The sequence below is a fragment of the Canis lupus genome, chromosome 10 (assembly GCF_011100685.1).
Source record: "Canis lupus familiaris isolate Mischka breed German Shepherd chromosome 10, alternate assembly UU_Cfam_GSD_1.0, whole genome shotgun sequence".
Classification (NCBI taxonomy): domain Eukaryota; kingdom Metazoa; phylum Chordata; class Mammalia; order Carnivora; family Canidae; genus Canis; species Canis lupus.
The window spans coordinates 601,207-621,089 of NC_049231.1; the positions used below are offsets into that span (position 1 = coordinate 601,207).

A 19,883-nucleotide genomic window follows, 5' to 3' on the forward strand; every position below is an offset into this window, starting at 1 on the left:
GGGTGCGATCCTGGAGATCCAGGATCGAAACCCACGTCGGGCTCCCGGTGCATGGAGCCTGCTTCTCCCTCTGCCTATGTCTCTGCCTCTCTCTCTCTCTCTGTGTGACTATCATAAATAAATAAAAATAAAAATAAAAAAACCTGCCTATTACTTATTTTAAGATTTTACTTATTTATTCATGAGAGACACACAGACAGAGAGGCAGAAACACAGGCAGAGGGAGAAGCAGGCGCCTCACAGGGAGCCTGACGTGGGACTCGATCCCAGGACTCCGGGATCACACCCTGAGCGGAAGGCAGACGCTCAACTGCTGAGCCCCCGAGGCGTCCCTTAATTAGCGATTTACACAACTTAATAGCTTCCTTAAATAAAGGTTCTACAATGTATCCATAATTGCATCCCTCCAGACTGGCACAATGGCTAGCAGGGCCCAAATATCAAAATAAACTTCTATCAAACTACTTAAGATCCAGGAAATTTAAAGGTTTACTGTGGCAAATCCTTTTGCAAAGCAATTAATCTCTCCTTAATAATAGTTTTTAAAGTACAGATTCCTCCAAAACAGCCAAACTTATAAAACATCAAACATCCATTTTTAAGCCAATTAAGTCGTATTTATAAAATCTTTACAATTGTTTAGGGGTCCTACACAAGGGAACTCAAGCTTTTAGACTCACAGTGAGGTGCCCAGGCAAGGCCTCATTAACTGAGTTCAGCTGTTCGAGGCACAAATTATCCCTCGCTTTCTGTGTCTACACATGGCTTGTGGCCTTACTCTTTCAGGCAATTATTTGAGAATTTACTATTTGGGGCACTGCGATGCAATGACGGTAAACATCAAGCAGGGCTCCAGAGTGCGATGATCTAATGAAGAGGCGGCCTAACAGTAAACAAGCACAGCAACGTAATGTAACAAACGCCATTACAAACCGAAGTGAGGAAGCCCGTTTGGAGAGACACCTAAATTAATATTTGAGAGTAAATGGAAGTCTTCCTGGCGAGGATAACGCCGGGCTCCGAAGACCAAGAAAGGACGAGGCAGAGGCGGAGGGGGTGAGGAGGAGTACTGTAGGCAGAGGGCCCCGCAAGGGCAAAAGGCAGAGGCTCAGAGAGAACAAGCTCATTCACCGAATAGCAAGTAGTCGGTAGAGTTGGAGCAGAGTGTGGCCTGAGCTGAGGGAGACAGGACACGAGGCCACAGTGTGTGGGACCTTCTGAGTCGGGCTAAGAATGGAAACAACCGAGTTCATTCAGTGAACTTCCCCTCCGTTGGTCTCTGCACTAGCAGCCGGCTAGAAAGAAAGATGGTGTTAAGTTAGGGGGTGTGTGAATCACAGTGTAAAAATTAAGTGACAGCTCTTTTGGGCTGTCAATGCCTCTTCTTGTATTAGTTTGTCCCACAATGCCATCTTAGGGTGGCATCTGACAAGATAAAATTTCAAAAGAGCTCCAGACAGAAACAGTAAGGGAGGTACAAAGGCCCCATTGCTCTGGAGCATGAGAATGACACATGTAAATTAACATTTGAAATTAAATTTGTTCTGAAGTTTCCTTTCATTATAATCTAATTGATATTCACTGAAGTCTGAGCAAACATACAGAAATCAGTGTTGCGAATTTAGTCATACACTCACAATCTCTAAAAATTGCAGGGGGATCCCTGGGTGGCACAGCGGTTTAGCGCCTGCCTTTGGCCCAGGGCGCGATCCTGGAGACCCGGGATCGAATCCCACGTCGTGCTCCCGGTGCATGGAGCCTGCTTCTCCCTCTGCCTGTGTCTCTGCCCCTCTCTCTCTCTCTCTGTGTGTGACTATCATGAATAAATAAATTAATTAATTAAAAATAAAGGGGCAGCCCTGGTGGCGCAGCGGTTTAGTGCCGCCTGCAGCTCAGGGTGTGATCCTGGGGACCTGGGGTCAAGTCCCACATCGGGCTCCTTGCAGGGAGCCTGCTTCTCCCTCTGCCTGTATCTCTGCCTCTCTCTGTGTGTCTCTCATGAATAAATAAATAAAATCTTATTTAAAAATAAATAAATAAATAAATAATAAATAAATAAAAATTGCAGGGATTACTCCCAACACTTGTCTTCCTGTACCGAACTGAAGGTGATAAAACATCTACTAGAAGCTGAAAAGAGAGGGACAAGGCCAGGCATGTTGTCTACTTGAGTTTATTCTGTTCTTAAAAAAAAAAAAAAAAAAAAGGCGAGGGACGGAGGGAGAAATAACCCATAAACACTGTGAACAGGAACCAAGACTCCAAGACTTGGGTGTACTCCCCCTACCCTCGACCTCAGTTCTCCAAGAGATGCCCACCCACCCAATTTTCTTTGAAACAAGACACCCAAATCAGCAGCAAAGGTACCTGGGGTAGTCACTGAGATTTTCAACACTGGGAATGGGAAGGAGAAAAGTCCAAAAAATAGGAGTTGGGAAGAAGAGGGAAGGAATGACGGCAAGGCCAGGCTCTGGAGGATGGAGTTGGGCCATGAGAGATGGAAGCGAGTCAGTATTGGGGGGGTTACCCCTCCTGACTGCTGCTGCCCACGTTCCCCAGGCCCCCAGAGAGCCCCATGGTTTGTTCTGCAGTCCATTCCCTATTCCCCAAAGGCCTCACAGGCCCAGCTCCAAGTCCTCAAGCTCCTCCTCGAGCGCCCTCCTCCTTGCTAGCTTCTCCAGCTGCTCTTTGCTGGGCTGGCTGATTTCCCCAGCCTGGATCCGTTGCTGCAGCTCTTCCACCTGCCGAAGCTTCTTCTTTAGGTTTTTTATCTTCTTGGCCTTCTCCGTGGTGGCGGCTGAGTCAGGCTGGTCAGAGGCTGCTGCTGGGGCTGCCCGGGAGCCCTGCGGAGCACTGGGGGGTTGGGCAGTCTCTCCCAAAGACACCTTCTCGAGAGTCCGGCTCAAGGCCTCTGCCTCCCCCTTCTCCTGCTGCTGCCGCCGCTTCTCCTTCCGCTTCAGGTTGCGTTTGGCTGTCTTGGAGAGGCCTGGCTCACCACCTTCAGGCCTGGATGGGGTGACAGGAGCAGTAGCCTCGGGGCTCAGACCTGGGGGCAGTTCCGGTTTACTCTTGAAAAACTTCACATACTTGTTCTCATACCTGCAGGGGAAGAGAGGCCAACAGTTTCAAAGAATCACTGACTGTTGGAGCTCTCTTCTTAACCCCCTTTTTTTTTAAAGATTTTATTTACTTATTCACGAGAAACACACAGAGACACGGACATAGGAAAAGGGAGAAGCAGGCTCCCCGCGGGGAGCCTGATGTGGGACTCGATCCCCAGACCTGGGATCAGGCCCTGAGCTGAAGGCAGATGCTCAACAGCTGAGCTACCCAGGCGTCCCCCTTCTTAACCTTTGAAATCATTTCACCCTCTCACTTTCTTGCTTCCTTCCTCTCCTGTGGTCTCTGTCCAATTTTCCTCGTTCTGCAGGCTGTGGGAAGGTCTCTAGGTCTTAAAGTTCCCTATTTCGGAATGCTAATTGAATGTTCTGATGAACAGAAGCCACAGGAACAGGACTAGGCACTTAAACCCCCCTTGCTCATCTCTGAATCCAAGCCCCATCTCCTCTTCTTTCTCAGAGAGCTGCTCCCTCCTTCCATTTTCTGGGGTCTTGGGATCAAAAGATTCTTCTTTTCTGTTGAGACCCTATTAAATACCCCCTCCTCACGCCTAACCACGCACACTGGGACCTCCTCCTGGGGCACATAGCCTTCTTTCACCCTCCGCTGCTTGCGCCAGGTCCCGTCAGGTCGTTGTGTTGAGGCGATATATTTGCCTGCAAAAACAGAATCAAGTTAGACAGTTACTCTTCCTAATTTTCAAATAGTTCTCAATTTGAAAGAATGCATGAATGCACACAGCTTTCCTCAGCACCCATCCAGCCACCAAATGCAATCATGAAGTCATCCTTTTCTCTCATCAATTCGCCTTTCATCATTGTTCACTGAGTGCCCAAACCCTGTATCATACACCATCCTTGCCCTCAGGAGTTCTTTTTTTTTTTTTTTTTAAAGATTTTACTTATTTTAGGGACGTCTGGGTGGCTCATTGGCTGAGTGTCTGTCTTCAGCTCAGGGCATAGGATTGAGTCCTGCATCGGACTCCCTGCAGGGAGCCTGCTTCTCCCTCTGCCTGTGTCTCTACCTCTCTCTGTGTCTCTCATGAATAAATAAATAAAAATCTAAAAATAAAATAAAGATTTTACTTATTTTTTTAAGATTTTATTTATTTATTCATAGAGACACAGAGAGAGACAGAGAGACAGAGAGACAGAGAGAGACAGAGATACAGGCAGAGGGAGAAGCAGGCTCCACGCAGAGAGCCTGACGTGAGACTCCATCCAGGGTCTCCAGGGTCTCCAGGATCACACTCTGGGCTGCAGGCGGCGCTAAACCCCTGCGCCACCGGGGCTGCCCAGATTTTACTTATTAGAGAGAGAGCACAGAGGGAGGGATAGAGAAAGAGAATCTTCAAGCCGACTCCATGCTGAGTGCAGAGTCTGACACAAGGACCTCATGACCCTGAGATCATGACCTAAGCCAAAACCAAGAGTTGGATGGTTAACTGAGTGATCCAGGAGCTCCAGGAGTTTCTATTTTTACACTATTTTCTATTTTTAGTCTAGCTGGCAAGATAGGATAGGCAGAGGAAGAGTTTAAAAAACAAACAAACACGACAATAGCATGGGGACATCAAAAGGCAATAACTGAATAAGAGGCCAAAGGGGGGCAAAAACAAGAAATTGTAGGAAGGAGAAATGACTGGAGATGTAGAGAGGGGAAGTCTTAGTAAGATGGGTCATGAAAGGGGCACCTTGGTGGCTTAGTCGGTTGGGCGTCTGCCTTTGGCTCAGGTCATGATCCCCAGATCCTGGGATGGACCCCTGCATCCTGGGATGGACCCCATCCCTGCTGGGCAGGGAGCATGCTTCTCCCTCTCCTCCCCACTTGTGTGCTCTCAAATAAATAAATAAATAAATAAATAAATAAATAAATAAAATCTTTGAAAAAAACTTATAAAAGATGGGTCATGAAAAACAGATCAACTTCTAAGAATCCATACTACAAATATAAAAGTACCAGTACACAAGGATATATGTAAAGGGTGTTTGTTGCTGCATTAAGGTAGCAAAAACTGAAAGCAACTTCGGTGGCCATCAGTAGATGAATCCCTGAGTACACATTGATCATCCACATGATGGAACACCGTGCTGTGATGGAAAAAAATGTCAGGTGTAAGTGCACTGACTCTGGCTTGAATGGTGCTCATGATATACCAAGTGGAAAAAGCAAGTTGCAGGACAGTGTAGAGAGTAGTTACCCTCAAAGTTTTTTATTTCAGGATCCTCCTCCACTCTTATTTGAAATATTATCCATTTTACTATGCAATATTAAAAAACAAAACAAAACAAAAAAAAACAACCCAGGGAAGCCCAGGTGGCTCAGCAGTTTAGCGCTGCCCTCAGCCCAGGGCATGATCCTGGAGACCCGGGATCGAGTCTGTCAGGCTCCCTGCATGGAGCCTGCTCCTCCCTCTGCCTGTGTCTCTTGTCTCTGCCTTTCTCTCTCCTGTGTTTCTCATAAATAAATAAATACAATCTTAAAAAAAAAAAAAAAACACCCAGGGATGCTTGGGTGGCTCAGTCGATTAAGTGCCCAACTCTTGGTTTGGGCTCAGGATGTGACCTCGGTGTCCTGGGATGGAGCCATATGTGAGGGAGTCTGCTTAAGATTCTCCCCCTCTACCCCAGCCCCCCATAATCTCCCAAATAAATAAATCTCAAACAAACAAACAAAAAAAAAAAACAAGGTGCCTGGGTGGTGCAGTCAGTTAAGCATCTGGTTTAATGCTTAACTGGTTAAGCATTGGTTAAACTCTTGGTTTCGAGATTCTCTCTGCCTCTCTCTCTGCCCCTCCTGCTCTCTTGCTCTCTAAAATAAATAAATAAATCTTTTTAAAAAAAACACACCCATATCTGTTAATCTTGTCAGGAAAGTCTTTACTGGGAAGCAAGCTGTCAAGATAACAATGGCAAATACAAGTTTTCCAGAATTCTAATTTTTACTTGAAGGTTTGGGATTTTACCATTGGCAACAAATACTGTCAGTCAATTTTCTTTCAAATGACAGGTTTCGTTCCTTCACTTTCAGGAAAATGCCTATCAGATACCCGGTTCTCAATCACTAGTTTGTCAGTGGTTCTTTTTTTTTTTTTTTTTTAAAGATTTTATTTACTCATGAGAGACACAGACACAGAGAGAGAGGCAGAGACACAGGCAGAGGGAGAAGCAGGCTCCATGCAGGGAGCCCGACATGGGACTTGATCCCAGGTCTCCAGGATCAGGCCCTGGGCTGAAGGCGGTGCTAAACCGCTGCGCCACCCGGGCTGCCCTGTCAGTGGTTCTTTTAAGTAAAAGTGGTGTTCCATGAAAAGGAAGCTTGTTTAGCTTGCCCCTTGTGGACAATTGTGCCAGTGCTTTTCCTTCTACTCCACCTTACTTCAGTACAGTCCAGTGTTTCATCCAAGCTTCCCATTTAGTCCACAGAGAAGAGTAACTTTCAGTTACAAAATGAGTAAATTCTGGGTAATCTAAGGTACAGCATGGTAACCACTGACAACAGAACTGTATTGTATACTTGAAAGCTGCTAGGAGAGTAGACTTTCACAACAAAATGGCAATTATGTGAAGGATGTGTTAGATAACACAATGTTTATTGTGGTAAACATTTCATGATATATACATGTGTCAAATCATGACATTGCACATTTTAAACCTACACAATGTTATATGCTGATTATATCTTAATAAAGCTGGAAAAAAGTAAGATGTGTATTCAAGGGCCAGGGTTTAAAAAAATTAGTAAATCTGGGTAGCCTGGGTAGCTCAGAGGTTTAGCGCCACCTTCAGTGCAGGGTGTGATCCTGGAGACCCCAGATCGAGGCCCACATTGGGCTCCCCACATGGAGCCTGCTTCTTCCTCTGCCTGTGTCTCTGCTTCGCTCTCTCTCTCTCATGAATAAATAAATAAAATCTTAAAAAATAAAATAAAATTAGTAAATCGTATTGCCTAATCAAAGATATTCTTTTTTTTTTAATTTTTATTTATTTATGATAGTCACAGAGAGAGAAAGAGAGAGAGGCAGAGACATAGGCAGAGGGAGAAGCAGGCTCCATGCACCGGGAGCCCGATGTGGGATTCGATCCCGGGTCTCCAGGATCGCGCCTTGGGCCAAAGGCAGGCGTCAAACTGCTGCGCCACCCAGGGATCCCAATCAAGGATATTCTTAAGTGAAACTGACATTATTTACTGCAAGCACCTAGTAGTGAAGAGCACAAGGAGTGGGAGCTTGGTGCAACCAGCTTGATTGGTGCTAAGAGGCCAGCAGTTTTACCCGCCTTTGATTTTGCACCCTTAAAGCAAATGTCAACCCAGCAAAAAAGGCAATTAGCATTAGTATATAATAAAAAGTTAAAAAAAAAAAAAAAGTTATGTTTGCAGTCCTCCTGACAGTCTCTTAGGGAACCCCCAAGGGTCCTAGACAACATTTTGAGAACTGCTGGCATAAGGTATGCTCCCAGTCTTGTGGGGGGCAAGAAGCAGCACTTAACAGTCCATTTGGTCTGAGCACAGGGCGAGGAGAAGGGTATGGAAGGACACATACCAAGATACCAAGCTTTTAATGCAGTTATCTTAAGAGGGGTAATCTAGAAGCAGTAATAGAAACCATTAACCATCAATATATATACTTGCTACCTTCATAGATATCTTTATTTATACCATTAGTGTTTTTAAGAATCTTATATATACATATATATGTTGTATTATGTTTTGTGTGGTTTTTTGTTTTTTTTTTATTTTTTATTTTTTTTAAGATTTCATTTATTTATTCATGAGAGACACAGAGAGAGAGAGGGAGAGAGGCAGAGACACAGGCAGAGGGAGAAGCAGGCTTCATGCAGGGAGCCTGACATGGGACTCGACCCCAAGGCCTTCAGGATCACACCCTGGACCGAAGGTGGCGCCAAACCGCCGAGCCACCGGGGCTGCCCTGTTTTTTTGTTTTTTTAAAGTAGGCTCCACAGCCAATGTGGGGCTTGAACTCACAACCCTGAGAGGAAGTCACATGCTCCACCAACTGAGCCAGCCTGGTGCCCCATGTGTTTTTTTATTTTTTTAAGTATTAGTTTTTAAAAAGAAAGAAAGTTTTGAAAAAGAAAAAGTCAAGTCCAGGGCCTTCCACATGGATTATATATTGTTCCATGAACTGGCTTTTTGTTCAAAATGAAAGTATCATTAATATATTAAAACTAAAAAAAAAAAAAAATTAAAGAAAATAGTTAAGATCTGACAGGTAGAAGCGATGGGACAAAGGACAAGCAGGCAAAGAAAGGCACGGATGTGGAAGGGGCATGGAGTATTTATAGAACAGAAAGTAAGAGGAATCCAAGTGAATCAGATAGTTCCTGTTAGGAAATAATAAAAAACGGGGTTAGATCCTGGAAAACCTTAAACACCAGGTCAAGGAATTTGAAGTTTTTCTGGTGAATGAGAGAGAGGCACTGAGCATACTGCTTGCCTAAATGCAATAGTTTGGAGTATAAACTGAAGAATGAAAAAGCTGAGGCTTCATGGAAGGGGACTGACTGGAGTTGGGCTTTAAAGAAAGAGTCAGGGATCCCTGGTGGCACAGCGGTTTGGCGCTTGCCTTTGGCCCAGGGCGCGATCCTGGAGACCCGGAATCGAATCCCACGTCGGGCTCCCGGTGCATGGAGCCTACTTCTCCCTCTGCCTATGTCTCTGCCTCTCTCTCTCTGTGTGACTATCATAAATAAATAAAAATTAAAAAAAAAAAAAAAAAAAAAAAAAAGAAAGAGGGCAGCCCGGGTGGCTCAGCGGTTTAGTGCCAACTTCAGCCCAGGGTGTGATCCTGGAGTCCAGGGATCGAGTCCCACGTCAGGCTCCCTGCATGAAGCCTGCTTCTCCCTCTGCCTGTGTCTCTGCCTCTCTCTCTGTGTCTCTCATGAATAAATAAATAAAAATCTTAATAAAAAAAAAGAGTCAAACTCATAAGTGAACAAGGAGGCAGAATAGATTCTAAACAGAAGTTCATTCTGAACAAAATACCACACGTGGGAATGGAGATGGCCTGTTGGGGAGACAGTGGCTGAGTCAGAAGGCTGGTGTAAAGCTGGTGTAAATGAGGGGAAGAACGTGCAGACCTTGAAATGCCAGCTATCTGGTACTTGGCATGCATTCAATAAATATTTGTCCAATCAATGACTCTTTTATCCAAAGCAGTGTTTTAGGGCAGGATGAAATCTGGCAGGATGAATTGGTGAATTGGAAAGGGAAAACACTGGAGACTCAGAACTCAGGGGAAAAAAGGGTGCAATAACCCTGGCACAAGAGACAAAACTGTTTGAAACCGTGAAAAGGGAAAGGAAGAGACTGATGCCAGAAAAGAATTAGCAAAGAATCAACAACACCTGGGAAGTCACTGATTGAGGAGGGGTAAGGAGCTAAAGTAAAAAATAATTGAACACCTTCAGTAATTCCAATCTTGACAATTTAGCACTAAGGAAATATACCAAGAGGAAAACACAAAAACAGAAAAAGAAGAAAGGGAAAAAAAAAAAAAAAAAAGAAGAAAGGGAGAGATAATTAGGTGAAAATTGTGGCATTATCTATAAAGAGCTAAAAATTAAAAGCAAACTTCAAGTCCAGGTATACAGGAATGGTGTATAATACATCCATGAAAAATGATAATAGAGTGCCTGGCTGGCTCAGTCAGAAGAGTGTGTGACTCTTGGTCTCAGGGTCACGAGTTCAAATCCCATGTTGGGTGTAGAGGTTACTTAAAAATAAATAAATAAACTTGAAAGAGACCTGAGCGCCTGGGTGGCTCAGTTAAGACTCTGCCTTCAGCTCAGGTCCTGATCCCAGTCCCAGGTGGAGCCCTGCACCAGGAGTCAGGCTCCCTGCTCAGCCAGGGAGTTGGCCACTCTCTCTACCCCTCCCCCTAGTTGTGCTCTCTCTTACTCGCTCTCCAATAAACTTTAAAAAGACATAATTTTTAAAAATAACAAAATTTTAAATAATATAATATGACATAATGTAAAACATAATGAAATTATATAAATATACCATTTCATTAAATGTTATGCATATTTATTTTTTAAAAGCTTTTATTTATTTATTCATGACAGAAAGAGAGAGGCAGAGACACAGGCAGAGGGAGAAGCAGGCTCCATGCAGGGAGCCTGACACACCCCAGACCGAAGGCGGTGACAAACCGCAGGGCTACCGGGGCTCCCTGTTATACATATTTTTAATTTCAGACAAGAATGTGCAATATGAAGTCAGGTGATTAGATTATAAATATTCTTTCTTTTTAAGAATGCACATTAATGTTATTTTATTGTGGGTTTTAAAAATATCTCATTTGGGGCACCTGGGTGGCTTAGTCGGTGGAGCATGCAATTCTAGATCTCGAGTTGTTGAGTTTAAGCTCTATGCTGGGTGTGCAAATTATTTCAAGATAAAATCTTTTTTTAAAAACTTTATAGTCACTCTAGTTTTGTTTTGTTTAGATTTTATTTGAGGGCAGCCCTGGTGGTTCAGCGGTTTAGCACCGCCTTCGGCCCAGGGCCTGATCCTGGAGACCCGAGATCGAGTCCCACGTCGGGTTCCCTGCATGGAGCCTGCTTCTCCCTCTGCCTATGTCTCTGCCTCTCTCTGTTTGTCTCTCATAAATAAATAAAATCTTTTAAAAAAGAGAGAGATTTTATTTATTTGAGAAAGAGCACACACGAGGTGGGGGAGGGACAGAGAAAGAGGAAGCAGACTCCCCACTGAGTAGAACGCCTGGGGGTGGGGGCAGGGCTCCATCCCAGGACCCTGAGACCACGACCTGAGCCAAAGGCAGATGCTTAACCAACCGAGCCATGCAGGTGCCCCAAAGATATAATGTTTTAAAAAAAGAATCTCATTTTAGGTTTCAAACCTAAATGGCTTGGAGAATGGGTACAAAATAGAGAGTGAAATTACCTTTGACCTGGTGATTTATAAAGATTTTGTGGAGGGCAGGGACCTGTTGTGATCTTTGAAAGATAAGCAGGATTTAGGCAGGTAGAGGTGGGGGGTGTGGTTATGAGAAATGGCAAGAAAGGAAGTATTTCAGGCCTATGGGACGACACAAAGGGACAAATCAGACTAGTCAGGACCCCGCTTAAAATCCTTTCTGGGGACACCTGGGTGGCTCAGCGGTTTAGCGCCCGCCTTCGGCCCAGGGCATGATCCTGGAGACCAGGTATCGAGTCCCATATCGGTATCGAGTCCCACATCAGGCTCCCTGCATGTGTCTCTGCCTCTTTCTCTCTCTCTCTCTCTCTCTGTCTTTCATGAATAAATAAATAAAATCTTAAAAAAAAATCCTTTCTGTATTCCTATTGCCTTCAGGGTATTTACAAGTAGGAGAGGACCACACATAAAAGGCCTTGTTAGTGTCCAGTCTCTCAGCACCAAGTCACTCATACTCTACTCCAACCACTGAAATATTCACAAATCTCACCAGACCTGTGTCTCTTATTATTTATGCTTTTTTGCTTTGCTTCTTTTGGCCTGGAATAGACTTTCCTTGATTATTATCTTAGTTAATTCCTATTGGTCTTTAAAGGCCAAGTTCGAGTATAAACTCAGTCAAGTCTTCCCTGACCTTTCCACCCTAAACCAGGTTAGAAGTAACCCTTTGTGCAATACCTTTGTGCACGGCACCTGTTTTGGCTTTATTATGCTAACGATGAACAAAATTGTGTACTTCCTTGAGAATAGAGACTTTGTCTTTGATCTCTAAGGCAAAGGGCCTGGCCCATAGAAGGCTGTAATTAATTCAAATTAATAAATAAAGAGGGGCGCCTGGCTGGCTCAGTCAGTAAAGCATGTGATTCTTGGTCTCGGGGTTGCAAGTTCCAACCTCAAACTGTGGATAGAGATTACTTATAAATAAAATCTTTAAAAAAATTATTTCAGGGACTCCTGAGTGGCTCAGTGGTTGAGTGGTTGAGTGGTTGAGCATCTGCCTTCCAGCTCAGGACACGATACAGGGGATCAAGTCCCACACCAGGCTCCCTGCGGGGAGCCTGCTTCTCCCTCTGCCTGTGTCTCTGCCTCTCTCTCTCTCTCCTTCTCTGTGTCTCTCATGAATAAATAAAATCTTTTTAAAAAGTAACTAATTAATTTTAATTCTCACAAAAATCCTATGTCTGTAGGAATTATTATTCTAATTGATGAGAAAAAACTAAGGCTTAAATTCCCAAAGCTTAAAATTCTCAAGGCCAGCAGGCTGACAAGTACTGAAGATGGGATAAGAATAATGGCAGTAGGAATAGAAGAATGACATTTTGACAACTGGTGTGTGTCAGAGGATGGGGAACGAGAGGAATAAAAGATGATGCAACAAAGAGTAACAAACACAACAAAGATACCTACTGCTCTGATCTTGGTTTTCTTTTTTTTTTTAAGATTTTATTTATTTATTTGAGAGAGTGACAGAGCAAGCATGAACAAGGTGGTGGGGGGATGGGCAGAGGGAGAGGGAGAAGCAGACTCCCCTCTGAGCGGGGAGCTGATGCGGGGCTTGATCCCAGGACCCTGGGATCATGACCTGAGCCGAAGGCAGATGCTTAACCACCTGAGCCACCCAGACACCCCTGATCTTGGTTTCTTCATACCATTCTCCAGTAAAAGGAACAGGGGATCCTTGGGAGAAATGGCTGATTCTAGGACCAAGACAGGAAATCTAAAAGACAAGCCTGGAGCATCTTCTAATGCGAGAAAGTAAGTTAGAGCTAAAAAAAAAAATAAAAACAAAAACCTACACTGTTGGGGGTATGTCAAAAGGACACAGGGCCAACTGAAAGAGCTCCCAATTCCCAAAGCTGGAACATTTAAGCAATAAAGCAAATAGTATTGGAGTATAACCCAATGTCCCTATTTCTATAAATAAATGACTGAATAAGTCAATGGAGAAGACATAAATCTGCAGAAAAATTCCAAATAACATATGTAAATACTCCATCTTTAAGAAGGAAGCATAACTTCCTACACTTTAAGTGTGCGAGTTGTGAATAGAGAGCCTTTCTTATAGACGATAGTATGAAAAGAGAATAAAAATAAGGGTAACTTTACAGTGGAAAAACCTTACAAACACTACTTCAGCCAGGTGATCAGTCAGAATCAATAGCAAAAAAAATCATGACACATACCCTTGATATGATGAAAACGTAACTTTTCCTTTGCAGTTGTACCACAAAAACACATAAGCCCAGTCTAATCATGAGAAAAATATCAGCCACATTACAAACAGAGGCATCCTATAAAATACTTGACTAGTACTCCTCAGCACTGTCAAGGTCATCAAAAACAAGGAAAGTCTGAGAAACTGTCACAGCCAATAGGAGCTTAAGGAGACATGAGAAGTAAAAGTAATGTGGTATTTGGGATGGGAAGCTGGGACAGGAAAGAAAATTAGGTAAAAACTAGGAAACCTGGGTAGCCCGGGTGGCTCAGCAGTTTAGCACCACTTTTACCCCAGAGCCTGATCCTGGAGATCCAGGATCGAGTCCCACGTTGGGCTCCCTGCATGGAGCCTGCTTCTCCCTCTGCCTGGATCTCTGCCTCGCTCTCCCTGTCTGTCTCTCATGAATAAATAAATAAAAATCTTAAAAAGAAAAAAAAAAAAAAAACCTAGGAAACCTGAATAATGTATAGACTCTGGTTAATAGTAATGTATCAATATTGGCTCAGTGATTGTAATAATGGTACCATACTAATGTAAGGTTAAGATGTTAATAACAAGGGAAACTGAGTGTAGCATATATGGGAATTGTCTGTATCATCTTCTCAAGTTTTCTATAAATCTAATACTGTTCTAAAAAATAAAGTCTATTTAAAATTAAAACGAGAGAGATGGTGCAGAAAGTTGATTTGGGGTTGGCTAGGACAAGGATGTCACTAACAGAAATAAAGAAGGAAAAAATTATATCAATTTTGGGCAGACTAAATTTAACAAAACTGTAAAGAATTAAGGGACAAATAAGCAGTAAGGAAATGAAAACAGTATGTGTAGACCTGATATTCAAGAAATCAGGCTGTGAACAGAAAGAAACAAAAATGACAGGCCTTGATGCTTCAGTGAAATAGAAAGTGGGGGAAAAAAAGTGAAGCCATCTGCCATAGGAGAGAGAATTAAAAGGGAGGGTCACAGAACGCTGGAAAAAGTTGGGGGAAAGAGCCACGGTAGAATGTAAGCAAACCAAGAAAAAAGAATTGGAGAGAAGCCGGGATCTTGGCAGAAGTTAACACTAAGTTATATTACACTGAATGTGCTAGTTTTGCACTTTTTCTCTAGCCATGTGCGTAGAAGCCAAGAAAATAGGTGATGAGTATGATTCAAGATAACAGAAGTGCTTGCTAAGTATAGAAGTTCAAAATAAATGAGGAAAAGCAATGAAGATAGTATCAAAGTGGCTAGTCACCAAGGTCTAGCAGAGCAGCTTCAAAGGTAGTCATGAAGGTACTGGTAGATGCGATCAAATGGGAAAGGTCAAGAACCTAAGACGGGCAAAAAGCAGATTCTCTGGATATGAAATAGTGAAAAAGGTAACTGGTGGGAGGCTAAAGTAAGTAACGGAGAGCATCATCTCAAGGGGAAGTGGTGTTACAGAGTAGGTCTTAATTGTAGCGATTCTGATGTGGACCTACTTTATTTATTTTTTTAAATTTTATCCATTTATTTGAGAGAGAGAGAGATAGCAAGCAGAGGGAGAAGCAGAGGGAGAAAGACAAGCAGACTACGTGCTGAGTTCAGAGCTCAACGTGGGGCTGGATCTCATGACCCTGAGATCACGACCTGAACTAAAACCAAAACTCAGTCACTTAACTGACTGAGCCACCCAGGCGCCCCTGATGTGTAGCTACGTTAAAAATACAAAGGAGAGGCGCCTGGGTGGTTCAGTTGGTTAAGCCGCCAACTTTTGATCTCAGCTCAGGTCTTGATCTCAGGGTCCTGAGTGCAAGCTTTCAGCTGGGCTCAGGAAAACAAAAACAGGGATCCCTGGGTGGCGCAGCGGTTTAGCGCCTGCCTTTGGCCCAGGGCACGATCCTGGGGACCCAGGATTGAATCCCACGTCGGACTCCCGGTGCATGGAGCCTGCTTCTCCCTCTGCCTGTGTCTCTGCCTCTCTCTCTCTCTCTGTGTGACTATCATAAATAAATAAAAATTAAAAAAAAAATAAAGCTTTAAAAAAAAGGAAAACAAAAACAAAACAACAACAAAAAAAACCACAAAGGAAAGTCAACCATCTTGTGCTGAGGAACTATAAGACCAGAATATTTCAAAGATGCTGGAGATACTGAGAATAAGAGCAAGAAACAGGGGATCCCTGGGTGGCTCAGCGGTTTGGCGCCTGCCTTTGGCCCAGGGCGCGATCCTGGAGTCCTGGGATCGAGTCCCGCGTCGGGCTCCCAACATGGAGCCTGCTTCTCCCTCCTCCTGTGTCTCTGCCTCTCTCTCTCTCTCTCTCTATGTCTATCATAAATAAATAAATAAATAAATAAATAAATAAATAAATAAATAAATAAATCTTTAAAAAAAAAAGAGCAAGAAACACAGTGGAGAAAAAAGTGATGCAACAGGTCTGGGTCCTTATGGGCAATAAATGATGGCCCTGAGATTTTAGAGAAAATGCTATAATTGCATGGCAATACCTTCCACAAAGATTAGAATGACAGTGGTAGGTCAATGATCTGGAAGTAGTAAGACAAAGTAAAAAAAAAAAAAGCAGTGCTATTCCTTCTCTTCTACATAGTCAGAGAACAGAAGATAACTCTTAGTGGGCGAGTAGAGTGAAATGTGGTATCTGGATTTTTGTGAAATAGGTTTTAAGAAAATAGTTGAATAAAGAAAAGCACACTGAACAGTAAGTAATATTTTCAAAGCTCACATTAAAAGGAGCCAGTAGAAGAAGGATCTTCTGTAGAGAACAGAAGAGGTTCTGTGCACCACTTTGAAATGTGAGGCTGGAGACAAGTAGCAGAGACCCGGCTTGTCATAAGATACCACAGGAGAGGTGGGCTGAGACCTAAGGAACATGGAAAGTAGCAAAGCAAGAAGCATAAAGGGCACAATTCAGAGCACAGCAGCACACACAGTGTCACGTCTACAAGAGACTGCATGTACACAGCCAAGGCCACAAAAACCAGTAACACCTAGCCTTGTACAGCTTTTTATAAATTGCTTTCACATATGCTATCTTACTTGATCGTCACTAGGTAGATATTCCTAGGCACATTTTTCTAAAGATGAGGAAATCAGGATGGGACAAAACCAAAATGAAAATACTGACTTCCAGTTTTCAACACATCAACCTCCATACACCTCAGCATCTCCACCAGCCAGGCCGGAAACTCTTCTCTAGCCAGAATCGTGGCTTCTATGAACTTGTCACAGGGCTTGAGAGGCCACTTAGACACCTCCTGTTTGCCTTCTTCCACCTCAGCTCCCTCGACTTTTATCACCACCACCACCAGAGAAGGTACAGAAGGGTGATGCCATCAAGAAGAAAACTCAAGCTGAAAGTTATACTCGATTCCTCTTCCCTTCACACCTCTGAACCTCAGTGACCCAAAAATGAAGGCGAGGGAGAGAATGGAAAAAGCACTCTATGGCAACGAAGAGGTCTTTAACAGATAGAGCTTCGAGGAAGAGAACCAAGACGGGGCTGGGGTAGGGCACAGGGCAGGTACAGCTGCCAGGTGGGGGAGGGGAGCCGGAGTAAAGCTGGAATTGGAGGGAACTGAGAGTATAGGAGTTCCCACACCTGGAGCAGCCAAGAGAGATATGGGATCTCCAGCTGCTGGAGGAAAGCTATGGGCCTAGGAGGGTCCTGGAGCAGGGACCTCACTGAAGGACCCCAGGGTCTGGGTGACCGGAAGCAGGGACCCCCAAACGCGAGACCAGAAGGGGGCGCAGGTGACACCCCACAGGAGAGGATGAATGGGGAAGGCGGTCCGGAGGGCGGGGCAAAAGGAGGGGCCCCGAGATGGGCGGGGCACAGACCCCTTTCCAAGTCCGAACCCCTGCCCCGAGAGCCCGGGGAGAAGCGGCTCCGCGCCTCCCGCACTCACCGCCGGTCTCGTCAGTTACATAGGGAGTCGCCATCTTGAAAACGCAAACCACTTCCGGCGTGAGCGGGCTGGGGTCCCGCCCCCCTCCCCACCGGAAGTGGAGTCCAGATCGCAGCCAGCCACCATTTTAGTCTTAAAGGGAGAGTGCACCATTTCGTGGACGGAGGCGGCGGAGAAGCTGAAGACTAAAGGCAGCTAGAAGCTAAAGACTTGAATAAAATAAAAGCCGGAGGCTCTAGTAGGGCCAGTGATACCAATATCGGGCGCCTGGTCCGTGTGAGAGAAGTTCCGGGGCTCGGCCCCTCCGTCCGTCCGGGGCCTTCGGGGAAGAGGGGCAAGGCCCACCGGCACCCGGAGCGCGGGCCGGTAGAGGGGTCAGGCCGGACCCTGCCCCCGGGCCCCGGGGCCTCGGGCGCGCACCGGCTGCCCGGCCTTGTCGGGGGCCGCCCGCTCGGCCCCGCACGGCCCGGGCTGCCGCCGAGATCCCCGGCCGGCCCGGCGGCCTCCTCGGGCCGGCCCCGGGGTCGGAGGGCAGGGCGGAGGCCTCTGGGCGGAGCCACTTAGAGTCTCATTAACCTGGCGCAGGTCTGGGCGCCGGGCCTCGAGCTGGAGCCGGCCGCGTGCAGGGCCCCTCCCTCCGCCCGCCGGCCGGTGCCTCCCGCTCCCCGGAGGGACCCAGAGGTCGCCCCGCAGCCCGGGAGCGGCCGGCGGCAGGCTCCTCTCCTGGGGCTTGGCTCCGCGCTCCCGCTGCGCTGCCCTTCCCTGCGGATCTTTGACCCCCAGGCCCCCGCTTCGGGCTACGGACTACGCTACGTTAACGTCCCCTGCACCGCGAGGGCCCGGCCTCAGGGCCTACCTCCGACACTAGGCCGCACGCGCTTGAGAGAGGCGAGAGCACTGCCTAACTTCCTAAAACTTTGATAGGAAGCTTTGAACTTTTCTCAGGTCGTCGCTTGTCGTCCATCCCCTCCTCCACCTTCCTGTCTCGCACCAGAGGCCCCGCTCAGAAGGTCCCAAATAGACCCATTTAGGGGCGCCCGGGTGGCTCTGCGGTTGGGCGTCTGCCTCGGCTCAGGGCGCGACCCCGGGGTCCCAGGATCGAGTCCCGCGCCGGGCTTCCTGCAGGGAGCCTGCTTCTCCCTCTGCCTGGGTCTCTGTGTCTCTCGTGAATACATAAATAAAAATTTTTAAAAGATTCACTTAAGCACTGATTGGCACTCAATACACAGTTATTCCCAATGTTCTAACACTGCCATTCTTTTAAATATTTTTTTTAATTTTTTTTATTTATTTATGATAGTCACAGAGAGAGAGAGAGAGAGAGAGGCAGAGACATAGGCAGAAGGAGAAGCAGGCTCCATGCACCGGGAGCCCGACGTGGGATTCGATCCCGGGTCTCCAGGATCGCGCCCTGGGCCAAAGGCAGGCGCCAAACCGCTGTGCCACCCAGGGATCCCTAACACTGCCATTCTTAATCCCTGCTGTCTTTTTTTTTTTTTTAACTGTATTTATTTTATTTATGAGAGACATAAAGAGGCAGAGACACAGGATGCCCAGATAACGACCCAAGCCCAAGGCTGACGTCCAACCACTGAGCTACCCAGGTGCCCCAACCCCTGCTCTCTTGCAACAATTGGGCTTCAGCCTCACTGGGTCAGCATCTTGTCCTTAGTCTTGTTATTAATGATTATTAGAGGTGAGAATGCGTAATGAAGCCTTTAACTAGAGGGATGCATGGATCAATGGACCTTTCTGCAAGAGAGAATCCTAAAGTCACCAACCCTAGGCCCCTCCTTGTGCCCCCAAACATCTTGCCTCAGCTCGGGGGTTGACAGGAAGTGAAACTCAATTGTGCTATTATGTGCCCAGCAGACCTGCCTGGGTCCCAACCCTGGGCCCCGGATGTGACCCCCCTACCCCCACCATACACACACCCTGAGAAGGAAGAGGAGAAAGAAGAGGCTGGGGAGAACAAGGCTGTTGTTTTTTCCTTTCCCTTTGTTCACTGCGGTTTCTTTCTTTCTGATTTTTATGATGTGGTTGATTAAAGAAATGAGCACCTGGAACAGTAGACATTATACGCCTCCTCCTTAGATGTTTCTTGGCCTTTCTTCCCCTCCCACCCCCACCAATAACTGAGGAAGTTTGATGGAGCACAGATCCTAAAGAAGACACAAAGAACCCTAGAGTATGACTGATTTCATCCTATTCCTTATTAGAGAGATCACCCCATGCCCCAATTTGAAGTCTCAAAAAAAAAAAAAAAAAAAAAAAAGGCTCAATAGGAGCAATTTAACTTCAAGTAGAGACATATCCAAGGATGATGGAGTGTAAAACACAAGTCATATGTAGGGGGGTATCACTGCTAGTGTTATTTGCAAGCAAAGCTGAGTGCCTTTAGGCTTATATGATTCCCAGATTTCTAGATCAGAGGTCCAGGGGCAGAAAACTGGAAGACTGTAGGGAATTTGTTCTTTCTTATATGTTTAGGATGGCTTGGAGTAGGGAAGCTTTACACACACACACACACACACACACATGCACACACACACCAAGCCACTCTTTGATACAATTCTTAAGCTAGGCTATATCTTTGGTGTCCTACAGAACTAAACACAGGACCTGATGCATAATGGGCCTTCAAAAGTGCTTCTGATTCCTTATGACTAAAGAGATCATATAGGAAGGGGAGATGG

At 45.5% G+C, this 19,883-nt stretch overlaps 1 protein-coding gene across 1 annotated transcript; it reads right to left on the reverse strand.

Annotated features, from left to right (window-relative positions):
- Positions 1-2,155: 2,155 nt before the first annotated feature.
- On the reverse strand, positions 2,156-17,604 carry PYM1 (PYM homolog 1, exon junction complex associated factor). Its single transcript, XM_038549602.1, has 3 exons — positions 17,188-17,604; positions 3,683-3,776; positions 2,156-3,099 (listed from the first exon to the last, which is right to left on the reverse strand). Exons 1-3 carry the CDS (start codon positions 17,219-17,221, stop codon positions 2,616-2,618), a joined length of 612 nt encoding a protein of 203 aa, XP_038405530.1. The 5' UTR covers positions 17,222-17,604; the 3' UTR covers positions 2,156-2,615.
- Between the last annotated feature and the right edge of the window lie 2,279 nt (positions 17,605-19,883).

What these genes read in the sequence shown, in the direction of transcription:
- PYM1 (XM_038549602.1), bottom strand. Translation starts at nt 17,221, where the DNA reads ATGGCGACTCCCTATGTAACTGACGAGACCGGCG. An exon ending in TGTAACTGACGAGACCGGCG is followed by an intron (nt 3,777 to 17,187) that starts GTGAGTGCGGGA and finishes CTGTTTTTGCAG; the next exon opens with GCAAATATATCGCCTCAACA. An exon ending in CCCCAGGAGGAGGTCCCAGT is followed by an intron (nt 3,100 to 3,682) that starts GTGCGTGGTTAG and finishes CTTCCCCTGCAG; the next exon opens with GTATGAGAACAAGTATGTGA.